We start from the raw sequence: 12637 nt of genomic DNA on the forward strand, positions 1-12637 counted from the left end.
ATGACGATGAAAGAGGGGGACAAAGAGGAAGTGGGGTGGCAGTGGCGTGGGAGACAAGGTGTGGTGGTGTCAGTGAGCAGCGAGAAGGGAGATGAGGCGGTGGGGTGGCGATGGGGTTGGAGGCGGTGGAAGAAGGGTGGGGCGATGAGAAGGGAGGCGGGAGGCGAGGATGGTGGAGAAGAGGCGATGATGAGGCGGAAGAGGAAAATGAGAGGAGAAAGGAACGAAGAAGGGGGCGGGGTGAGAAAATGAGGGGAAACCCTTATTTTGAGTAAAACGAGTCAGACCCGGTCCATTTGTGGACTGGGTCAATTTTTAGACCGGGTATTAAGAGAATAGGCTAATAAATTAAAACACGAATTATTCTAAAAATTGAGATAAGAGATATGGACTAGTCCAAAAATATTTAGGAGTTAATCGGACTTTGATTTGGGGTCCGGTAAGTCAAAATACGGACTGAGTGCAAGAAATAGTTTGACTTCTAAATTTGAATAAGAGACCTATTTTAATAATGAATATACCGAGGGTGACAAAATATTACTTAATACCAAAAAATGTGTGATTATTAGACTCGGGTAATAAAATCATATGGTGTTATAATAGCCGTGTAATAATATATGTTATTTTCCTTTGAAAATCCGCACTAAATAAATACTATTATTTAATTATGCAAAGATAAATGCGTAAGCTGGTAAAATGCCGAAATGATAAGAATTGTGAATTATAATAATATTAATAAATAATAATAATAATTATTATTATTATTATTATAATAGAATAATAAAGTGTCGGTATTGATAAGAGGCTAATAATTATAGTAAACGTAATATATATTTTTTTATTTTTTTCAAAAATATTAGAAGCTTAAAAATAGGTATTTTGGCAGAGAGACGGGACAAAATTGGGTGTCAACAACTTGTCCCTCTTTGCCCGGTAATGATGAAAAGAGTTGTCGGGCAAAGACGTTGACTCAATAGCCTATTTTGTCCCGGCTAAAGGAAATCTGAGAGGATTATGACCGAACTCCGGTCTCTGAGTTGCCTACATATCTCGGGCTGCACGAGAATCAGGTCGAGTGTAGTTCTGGGACAATTACGACACTTGAACCCCAATTGGCGCGAAACTTGCAAAATATTGTCTCAGTGCTGAATTATGATAACACTGGGTATTGTGATAGAAACTTGAGAATTCTGAAAATTGAATTGTTGGAACGCAAGAGAATACTTGTAATTAGAGACGAGTGTTCGAGGTAGATCTTTGACCCGTGTTGGGAAGTCTGATTATCCTTCCCGACAAATTGCCCCAGTTCGCTGCCGAAGAAATAGTTCCACGATTTGATGTGTGATGCCAACTTTGATATTGTCAAAAGCCATCAGCTAAAAACAAGTGTTAGCAATAAAGAAATATATGTAAATAAGGCAGGGTTGGAGAAGTTACACTTGCAACCCCTGCTTCGAAAGTTGAATCCACATTCGGAGGTGGATGCCGGAACTGAAATATAAGATTCCCGCATTCGGAGGTGGGTGCCTGAACTTGAATATAAAATACCCGCATTCGGAGGTGGGTGCCTGAACTGAAATATAAGATACCCGCATTCGGAGGTGGGCGCCTGAACTGAAATATAAAATTCCCGCATTCGGAGGTGGGTGCCTGAACTTGAAATATAAGATACCCGCATTCGGAGGTGGGTGCCTGAACTTGAAATATAAGATACCCGCATTCGGAGGTGGGTGCCTGAACTTGAAATATAAGATACCCGCATTCGGAGGTGGGCGCCTGAACTGAAATATAAGATACCCGCATTCGGAGGTGGGTGCCTGAACTTGAAATATAAGATACCCGCATTCGGAGGTGGGTGCCTGAACTTGAAATATAAGATACCCGCATTCGGAGGTGGGTGCCTGAACTGAACATTGAAATACCCGCATTCTAAGGTGGGCGCCTAAATTGAAAATGAACATTGAAATACCCGCATTCTAAGGTGGGTGCCTGAATTGAACATTGAAATACCCGCATTCTAAGGTGGGTGCCTGAATTGAACATTGAAATACCCGCATTCTAAGGTGGGTGCCTGGATTGAAAATATGACATACCCGCATTCTAAGGTGGGTGCCTAATTTGAACATTGAAATACCCGCATTCTAAGGTGGGTGCCTAAATTAAATTTTAAAATACCCGCATTCTAAGGTGGGTGCCTAAAATTGAAAATTGACATACCCGCATTCTAAGGTGGGTGCCTAAATTAAATTTTGAAATACCCGCATTCTAAGGTGGGTACCTAAATTAAAAATCGAAACACCCGCATTCTAAGGTGGGCGCCTAAATTAAAAATCGAAATACCCGCATTCTAAGGTGGGCGCCTATATTGAAAATTGACATACCCGCATTCTAAGGTGGGCGCCTAATCATGTCCACTTCCTATGGTGCAAAAATGTAAATCCATGCCCACTTTTCACGGTACAAAATATAAATCCACGTCGACTTTCACGCCTGTATTATACGGTACAAAATAAACCTATATCTACTTTCACATCCGTATTATACGGCGCAAAATAAATCCACTTTACTTTCGAAAACGTAAATCTGTATCCACTTTCTACAATTGTAGGTATATTTTCCGTAATATAATTCTATTTTCACTTCCATGCTCGCATCCACAATGTAAATGTAAATCCACGTCCACTTTAGAAATAGTATTGTAAAAAGATATCCACATCTTAATCCCTGTCCCGTTGTGACGGAAATTAAATCTATAATTAACCCCACAATTTGATATACGATGCAATATTTAGATCTTGCTATCTTATTAAAATACCTCATTTTAAAAGAATTTGATAATGATTTGAATATGTATGAAATGATGTCGAAATTGAGGAATTGTAACCGATAACAGGTGATCAAGGTCAGTGTCCATGATTATATGTATTCGATCCATCGATGAATGTCACGAGCTAAAACAATTGTTAGTGATAAGAATCAATAGCTGGGTCTAAAAGAATTATACTTACAGCCCTTGGTTGAGAAGATGAACTTGTGTCCACTGTTGCAATTGAAATTTCGTGATGAGTGGAACGACGCCCACCGTTCGGCATAAGCTACCTTTGCATCCACGCTGAAGAGTATTTGCATTTTGAAGAAAGTTAACTTTTTGATCACGCCCATAATTTAATACATGCACCGTGTTCATGTTAATTGGACCTGTCTCAACAAAGAAAAATTGTGAGTTTAAAAGAAAATTGGTTGACTTGTGCATGTCGGGGAACTTGGCCCTTGAATTGACTTTTGTCTCGGTCGCGTCCACGTTCTTCGATGTCTCACCACATATCTTGCTTTGCCGGGGAGTTTCAGTTATAAAAAAAAATGTATTTTGAAAATAAAAGTAATGAGATTTAGATGACTTTGAAAGGAAATACTTAGTGGCTCTAATATGTAACATGATTAAGAAGACTCGATTTTTGAATTTACTCACATTTTAGAAATATGGATGGACTTTTGTTTAAGACCACTTTTATGCTACTTCTAAAAATTTGTCCCAGTTTCAGTCTTAGAGATGCTTGATTCTGTACAATTGAAAAATAAGAACTTATAATTAAAGTTTTCGAAAGTGATTTGACCGACTTCGAAATTTGTCCCAGTTTCAAGTCCTGGAAACGCTTGGTTCTAAACGATCGAAAAGTGAGAAAGTTGTAATGAAAAAAATTTTGAAAGTGATTTGACCGATTTCAAAAATTTGTCTCAGTTTCAAGATACTAAGACACATGAATTTAAGCGGTGGGGAAGACCAAGTTTTGTATAAAAATCCTTATGTATTTTATAGGAACCAAAATGTTTGGACAAACTGAAAAATTTCAAAATAGAAGGGCCGAACCCGCCTCGGGTTGCCTACGTATCCCCAAAGGAATCAGGCCAGACGTAGTTCGTGATGAACATAAAGATTTTTGAGTTTGTTTTGTTTTTTAATAAAGGGGGGGCCGAACCCGATATGGGTTGCCTACGTATCCAAAAGGAAATCAGGCCACACGTAGTTCCACCCATACAACAAAAACGATGAAATAATTTGAAAAGAGTGGTCGAACCCGATATGGGCTGCCTACGTATCCAACAGGAAGTCAGGCCAAACGTAGTTCGTTACATAACAAAAATGACAAACTCTGAATTCAAAAAGGCCGTAACAAAACATAGAGGCAGCATGACAAAAGGAACTAAATGTTCTAGTTGATGCCTCCGGCCTATTACAAAGGAAATTTAAACTTAAATTACTGAAACTCCCGGCGGGCTGAGGCTAAGATAGAGGTCCAATTCTGCAACTCAGGTCCTGGCTCAACAGCCTATAAAGTCAATATTTCAGCAAAGTCTTTACTTATCACAGCATGATCATCTTCATCTTCCACGAACAGGTTCTTGATTCCCTCCACGATATCATCATAGGCAACCTCAATAATTAGATCTGAAGGTTTTGAGAAAGTTTGATCAATGGTAGGAATAGGTTTTGGCAATGGAACCTCTTTCTTTTTATTCTTTCGTGCTTTCTTCACTTCTTCCTCAGTTGGCTCATATCCCAAACCGAATGTAAACTGTTGCGTAGGGAGAACGACTGGCTCAACCCGCCCATTTAATGTCTTCCCTAGCCCAAATCCAGGTTGGTACCCATTTCTCACCATTTCTTTTGCAACCATAATTGCGGCACATGATCTTTTGAACTCTTGAGTTTGACACACTTCACTCTCCTTAGTGACATTCACAACCTCCCAAGCATGGTAAGCTGCTCCGTCGAAACCTCCTTCTGCCTCGATGAATGGAGTGGATTGCTCTATATAGAAAGACGTGTCTCCTTCTCCATGTATACATATTTGTTGTTGATCCCACTCGAATTTGACAGTTTGGTGCAAAGTAGATGGTACAGCCCCAGCCAGATGAATCCACGGCCTACCTAACAACATATTGTATGACGTGGAAATATCAAGTACTTGAAAGTCCATAATGAATTCAACAGGGCCAATCAACACTTTCAACTCTATTTCCCCAATAGGACGCCTTGGAGCCCCATCAAATGCTCGAATATTCATATCACTGGTCTTGAGCTCGCTAACATTATATCCGATCTTCTTCAGACTTGTTAATGGACAGATGTTGAGTCCAGAACCCCCATCAACTAATACCTTAGCCACAAACATGTTACGACACTTGACAGTTATATGGAGTGCTTTGTTATGCATGCATCCTTCCGGCGGCAATTCTTCATTATCGAATCTGATTCGATGACTGTCAAGCACGCGCTCAATCATCCCAGCTAACGCCTCACTAGTTGTTTCGCTTGGAACATATGCTTCATTCAAAATCCTCAACAGTGCATTTCTGTGCATATCTGAACTCAAAAGCAAAGAGAGAATAGGAATTTGAGCATTGGTCTTTTTCAACTGATCCACAACTGAGTACTCACTAGCTTTAATTTTCCTCAGAAATTCTTCTGCTTCGAATTCAGTCACGACCCTTTTGGGAGGTACGTTGGTTTCCTTAAGTTGCCCCAATCTAACTAGTTCTTCTGGAGAATAGCACCTCCCAGACCTTGTCATTCCTGATGTCTTAACCTTGTCAGTGATCGTGTCCTTTCCTCGACATTCCATCACAGTTTGTTGATAATTCCATGGTACGGCTTTTGTATCGAGCACTGGCAACTGATTTGGTGCTCGAACTACTTCCACAGGTATTGATGAAGCTCCTAATATCTCGACAGGCACACAACCCTTTATCACTACAGCCGGAGAAGCAACGGCTACAAAATCATGTTCCTCCACACGATCCACAGGCACTATAAATTCGGCTGGGTCGTCAACATTTTCATCTATTCCAATCATATTTATCGTGGCCCCATCATGGGTCGGGAGTGGATTGTTAACCACATTTGGTGTTGGTGGTTTGACCGTGATCTGTTTTGCTTCAATAAGATCCTCAACCTTATGCTTCAATGCGTAACAACGATCAGTGGAATGGCCTTTTACCCCCGAATGATATGCACATGTTTTAGTGGGATCAAAGCTTCTGGGTAATGGATCTGGAATTCTACCTTCCACAGGATATACTAAGCCTGAAGCTTGCAGTCTTTCGAAAACAACGCTCAGTGGTTCTCCCAATGGTGTGAAATTGCGAAACGGTTTATTTGGGCGAGGTGCGGATGCATTGTTTGGATGATGAGGTTGTGATGGTGGAGCTGGATATGTTGGTGGTCGTGGAGCTCGATATGCTGGTTGTGTGTTGTAAACGGGGTAAGATATTTGTGGTGATTGAGGTTGGTAAGATGACAAAGTTTGGTCGTATGGATATGGAGAATATTGGAAATACTGTGAGTGAGGAGCGTTAGGCTGGTATCGTGGTGGTTGTTGATGGCGGTACGAGGTGTTTCCCAAAGCCATTACCGATGCTTCTTCTTTCTCTTTTTTCTTTCCGTTTCCGAGAGTACCAGTTTGTATGGCCCTACTAGTAGACTGTAAAGCCGCAAGACTTGTTATTCTCCCTGTCTTAATGCCATCTTCAATCATGTCCCCGGCTTTGATCACCTCTGCAAAAGTCTTTCCACCAATTGTCACCAAACGTTCATAGTATTCCGGCTCTAGCGCTTGAATGAAGAAAGTAACCATTTCTGTCTCCTCCATGGGTGGGTGTATTCTAGATGCTTCTTCCCTCCACCGTATAGCATATTCTCGAAATGATTCGGTGAAATTCTTCTTCAACTTTGTAATTGAGATTCTGTCAGGAGCGATCTCAACATGAAACTTGTAGTGATCCACAAAAGCATTTGCCAAATCATCCCAAGTACGCCATTTGGTTGTATCTTGCTCGGAATACCATTCCAAGGCTTTTCCACTCAAACTTTGATTGAATAGTTTGACTCTTATCCCTTCATTCTTTCCTACGCCAATCAACTTTTCACAATAAACTTTCAAATGAAAGAAAGGGTTTCCCGACCCATCAAACTTCTCAAATTTTGGGATCTTGTAACCTGGTGGCAATTCTACCTCAGGAAATGCACATAATTCTTCATATCTCACGCTTTGATTACTACCCAGTCCACGCAAACTTCTCATGGCATCTTCCAAACTTTTGAGCTTTCTATTTATCATTTCATCATTAACTGACCGTGCCTCATTTTCAACTTCGACATAATGATCAACATCTGTGCGACATTGTCCTTGAATCTGTGTCATGGGTGGAGCTGTGGTATAAGTATACACTGGCGGAACTTGATGTGTGTCATGTGCTGGCGGTATGAATTGAGCTTTTGAAGAGGTGGTTGTAAATAAAAAGGGAGCATTTTGAGTGAGGTGTTCGGAACGAACTGGCTGAGAAGTGGTGAAATAATTTGCTTGGTTAAATTCGTCCAAATTTGGGAATGGAGGTGGCATAGGCAAAGTCTGACGAACCCCATGAGATGGAGTCATATGTGGTGGCGTTTGAGAAAATGACCGGTTGTGAAGTACCATGTGACTTAATTCAGCAACTCGTCGCTCCAAACGAGCAATGATCTCCAAATGTGTTTCTGGTTGATTAGAAGATGTGGGATCACTCGTGATCGGGAAACTAAGAGATGGCTCAGATGAAGTGGTTGCATTGATCAAACTTTGATCCATTTTAGAACGAGTCTTTTTAGTTAACCAGGCGATTAGTGATGAATCAGAGTCTGATTTCTTGGCTTTAGACCGTGTGAAATATGGATGCTCCGCCAGTTCCCCTTTAGCACAAGTCAACCTTTTATTTTGAAAATAAATTTTAAAAAGAAAAAAGATAAAAAAAGAAAAAAGAAAATGAGTCAGTATACGGTAAGGACATATTATTGCATATAAACACATTATTGCACATAATACATCGCGTTTTATAATGCAAGGGACCTCTTTATGCCAGAGGTAGGCCTAACGAATATTTGAAGGACAAACATGTCTTTTATGTATTATTCCACAACTCCTCCTAAAAGTAATTTGCAAGAATAAAAATTATTACATGCCAATAATACATCTCAAAATCAACCTAAGATATCTAATACTTCAACTTCACTAATTTCCTTTGGTTGTCTTCAACCTCCGGCATTAATTAATGCTCCACGGCAACCTGCAACAAAATGTCAGTTTCCTTGAAATATTTATCTATAGAGTATTAGGTCCACATATTCCACATATTTGTCCTTCAAATAATGCACATAGATAGTGAGTAGTGTCACTTAGAGTCATAGACTCATTTGGACATTTGGTAAGGTTGACTAATGAACTTAATACACCAAGGGTATTAAGCTTCCTAGGTTTAAAATGATGCATGTCCTTACAAGGTTTTGGTTTTCGCTCTACCTAGGTAGACTAAGAAAGGTTTTCCTATGACACAAGGCTCCCCCAAGCGGACAACTTGGAAGTGGAAGGTCCGTGGCCGTCGACTGCACCGCCGATCGACTAAATCCACAAGACAAATCCAACTAAAGGGGTAATTTAGTAGTGCACGGGCGCAAACTGCGAAGCCGCTTTAAGTGTGTGAATATGTGTGAATTTTCCAGGAGTGGAGGAAATATGAACGGAATGCCAATTTAAGGAAAGCAGTAATATACATATTACATAGAACAAAAAAAATGCATATAAGGAATGGAACAATAATACTTGAAATCATATAAAACTACAATACAGGCAAAATAAAATAAAACAAACAAAATATCTCACAAATTATTTATTAACCTAAGTTGTTATGGTTAGAGCCTAAAGTTCCCCAGTGGAGTCGCCAAGCTGTCACACCCCATTTTAACCGGGTCGATTTAAGGAGTATGACGTATTGGTGATTCCTGTTTATTCTGTTTTAAGGAGTCGCCACCTAATTATTTAACGGTGAATTAGGACACCTAGATGTTAACTAAGGGAAAGTTAAAACTAAACCTCAATTAATAATCTGCTTAACCAGTGTGATTCTAGGTAAGGGCTCTATATTATCCTAAAGGGAAGGGGTTAGGCATCCTTTAGAATCCGTTAACTTACGGTTATCCGACCAACTTAGGTTAATTAATTAAATTAAATGTAGGGTTAAATTTTAGAAAATGACTTTAAAATATTGCTAAAGTTTTTAAGAAGAAAATCATGTTAATTAAAATAAGATTTAGAGAAAAGAGCTAATAATTTGTATGATGGAAATTTAAATGCCATTTTAAATGAAACTTATAAATATTGCTAAGATTTTAAAATAAGATGCTATTTAGAAATAAAACTTGTTAAAAAATATATATATATATTTTACGCACGAGAGGGTTTTAGGTAAAATTCACACAATATTATTAAGGTTTTGAAAAAAAAGAAATATAATAATGCTATATGAAATAGGTTTAAACATACATTAATTGACCCCTTTTTATGATTTTAAGAGTATACACAAAAATAGCTAATACGAGTTTCTTTATCCTTTTACCGTTTTCTCATTAGCTACGCATAACTGAAAATACACGATTGACTCCAAACTTGAAGAATTATTTATAAAATATCCTTGAGTTTATACTCGTGTATTAGTGAAAAATGTATATGATAATAAGAATAAACTATGATCCTCTTTACTTAATATATAGTCATGCCATTTTGCAAATCCGTTATTCCCAATAAAATAAATATTAGACATTATAAATAATTTTAACATAAAAAGAAGAGAAATAAACTTATGGAATTAATTGTTAGTCTTCCTTAAACCAACTACCCGTTTCTAAAACTAAACCTACTAATTCATTAGGATTCATCTAAATTAACAAAACAAGATGTTAGTCATGCAATACAAATTAAATGCTTAAAGGAATAAAAATAGAGGAAATAAATCAAATTGAATGGGTTCAGTCCATTCTTTGGACTGCTGCAATCGGGCCTGCTGTTGGACTTTGGCCCAATAATAATCAATGGGCTGCTACGAACTGTTGCCGCTTTATGGGCCTTGGCCCAGAAATTTTGCACAGCTGATGGGGGTTGACTCGGTGAGAATATCCCGTTGGGCTTTGGCCCAACATTGAATGCGGAGAAATAACGAGTCCCTCGGACTCGTATGCGATGGTTATGCAAAAGATAAAAGGGGAAAAGATTAGTATACACTCAATGAATATGATAAAAATATGTAAAAAAAAATATAAACTCAAAGTAGATCAGTAGATGATATATAATATGTATATTTAAAGTATATTTCATGTATACACAATTCAGCCACTATATATTTATGACATACGAAAGCAGGGCAACACTCAAAACGTAGGCAGCAGTAGCAGATGCCATAACACGTGATATTTAGAGTACACCTGATATACTTGGATGGTATACACTAATATATGACCTTTGTATACATTGAGTGTATATTAGGCTTATATCTATGTATACTTTGAAGTATACCATGCCACAGAAAAAATCAGGTAGGAAGGGGATAAGTAGAAGTAGATGGTGCAGCACACTGATGTCACAGCCAACAAGTTCATACAGGAGGGGATGATTATTCCAATATTCATTAAAGCCTAGACAGTATCTAGTCATATAAACCATCTTGATTATACTAGCACAGTCCACATCATGATCAGGAAACCTCCCAGGGTAATCTATACCAAACAGAATGAGAATCAGTTCCTAAAGTAAGAAATCTGGACACTTATTTCTTATAAGAGAAGAACATCACGTAGGTTTGTTTAACTAGTCAGCTTCGATTCTAAATGATTCTCTGAATCTGCCACAGTTCCCATGCATACTATGTTCCTTTTGAGTTTACAGTATCTATTTTTGCACTTGAAACAAACTTTTGTTTCTAAAATCTGGGTTCAACCTGATATTGGCCAGCCAATATTTATTCCTCTTAAAGCAAGTCTTTCAAGTGTACTTGAGCGTAACATCACCAGTTTAGTAAGTCATTACTTTCAAAACTCATCTTAAGCAAACAAAGCAGCATTTCAGCAAGAAAGAGAAGGAAACTACAAACCTGTAAACCAATTGAACCTTACATTGAAGCATGCACAGTCAACATGATCACGAAAACTAAACTAAACAGGACCAAACATGTTTATTGTAACCAAAGTAACTGCAGACAGGCTAAAGCGCAGCTAAGGGGGACAGAAATCAAGCTAGTTTCATATGACACATCTAATAATGCTTTCAACTATACAGATGGTGTGCTATTTCACTAAAATGGAAGACATACAACCTGAACAAATGAGTTACAACCTTTAAACATGCATTACAAATTATTTAAACATACACCACCAGCTATTCAGATAGGTATATCATCCTTAGTATAATCGTAGATAAACACTTAGTACCTATGGAATCCTCACTGACCAAATGGGATTATATTAACCATAAAGGAAAGCCAAACTTATGAGCAGATTTACTTCTAATCATGCCATAAAGTAACAATGAAGCAGACAGGAAGAGGCTCGGTTTAAACTAAAGATGATATGTGCATGATTTAGGCAGCTATTAATCAATCAAGTATAAGCAGTAATCCATTCCTCTATATTAAAACATTTTTTGGTTATTTTGAGCAGGATTCATCAATTCTAACCATGAGTCAGACACACATCTTGATATATCGAAATAGGCCAAATAGGCATGCTTCAAATCCCACATCAGTCTAATGGAAAATCCAGCTTAATTAAACCAAACCAGCTTAACTAAACATGAGACTGAACTAATCTAACTAATCCATCTGTTCCAAAACCAACACATTGATCATGAAAACAGAGAAAAAAAATAGAAAATAAGAATAAAAAGGGAATTACCTTCTTCGGGTGCAGCGAAGTGGGTACGGGCTTTCGAATCTATGCTCGAACACTTCAAATTCGATGTCGCGAGACTCGCATTCGCGACAAACGCAGAGCAGACGAGAAATTGTTTGAATATATTTTTTTTGATTCGGTGTTTCGTGATACTGTCACAATCAAAAGAAAATATTTTGCAAGGGGTTTCTTGAACAAAAAAAGATTCTGGGGTTTCCCCTCTCCTCCTTAGTTCGAACTTTCCTCTGTTTCTTCAAGGGATTTTGGGTATTGAAAGAATTTATCTTGTAGGGGTTTTTTTTTCGAATCCAAAAAGCTCTTGTTCTTCGGGAATTTTTCGATTAACAAAACAATAGGGGTTCAGGAACTCCTCCCTAGTTCGAGTTTTCTCCGTTTCTTGAGGGTAATTTCATGAACCAGAAAAATCTCCCCCTTTTTGGCATTAAAAAACTTGTATTTATAGGGTGGATTAGTTTTTTCTCTTGAGAGGAGCGGGGATAGAGGAAGTGGAGGTGACAGAGGAAGAAGTGGAGCGGGACAAAAGGGAATGGGGATGACAGTGAAGCGTGGGGGACATGGAATGGTGGTGTCAGGCGGAGGAGACAGTGAAGTGGGAGGATGACGATGAAAGAGGGGGACAAAGAGGAAGTGGGGTGGCAGTGGCGTGGGAGACAAGGTGTGGTGGTGTCAGTGAGCAGCGAGAAGGGAGATGAGGCGGTGGGGTGGCGATGGGGTTGGAGGCGGTGGAAGAAGGGTGGGGCGATGAGAAGGGAGGCGGGAGGCGAGGATGGTGGAGAAGAGGCGATGATGAGGCGGAAGAGGAAAATGAGAGGAGAAAGGAACGAAGAAGGGGGCGGGGTGAGAAAATGAGGGGAAACCCTTATTTTG

At 38.9% G+C, this 12637-nt stretch overlaps 1 protein-coding gene across 1 annotated transcript; it reads left to right on the top strand.

Annotated features, from left to right (window-relative positions):
• LOC132613155 (uncharacterized) lies at positions 1-12371 on the top strand. The gene is made up of 2 exons (XM_060327203.1): positions 1-240; positions 12213-12371. The coding sequence occupies exons 1-2, from the start codon at positions 1-3 to the stop codon at positions 12369-12371; spliced, it is 399 nt and encodes a 132-aa protein (XP_060183186.1).
• The last annotated feature ends 266 nt before the right edge of the window (positions 12372-12637 follow it).

The sequence above is a fragment of the Lycium barbarum genome, chromosome 10, assembly GCF_019175385.1.
Source record: "Lycium barbarum isolate Lr01 chromosome 10, ASM1917538v2, whole genome shotgun sequence".
Lineage (NCBI taxonomy): Eukaryota > Viridiplantae > Streptophyta > Magnoliopsida > Solanales > Solanaceae > Lycium > Lycium barbarum.

Bases quoted from the DNA above. Each gene is read 5' to 3' on its own strand.
- LOC132613155 (XM_060327203.1), top strand. From the start codon at position 1: ATGACGATGAAAGAGGGGGACAAAGAGGAAGTGGGGTGGCAGTGGCGT. The intron at 241-12,212 runs GTGAGAAAATGA...TTGTATTTATAG, and splicing joins GGAACGAAGAAGGGGGCGGG to GGTGGATTAGTTTTTTCTCT.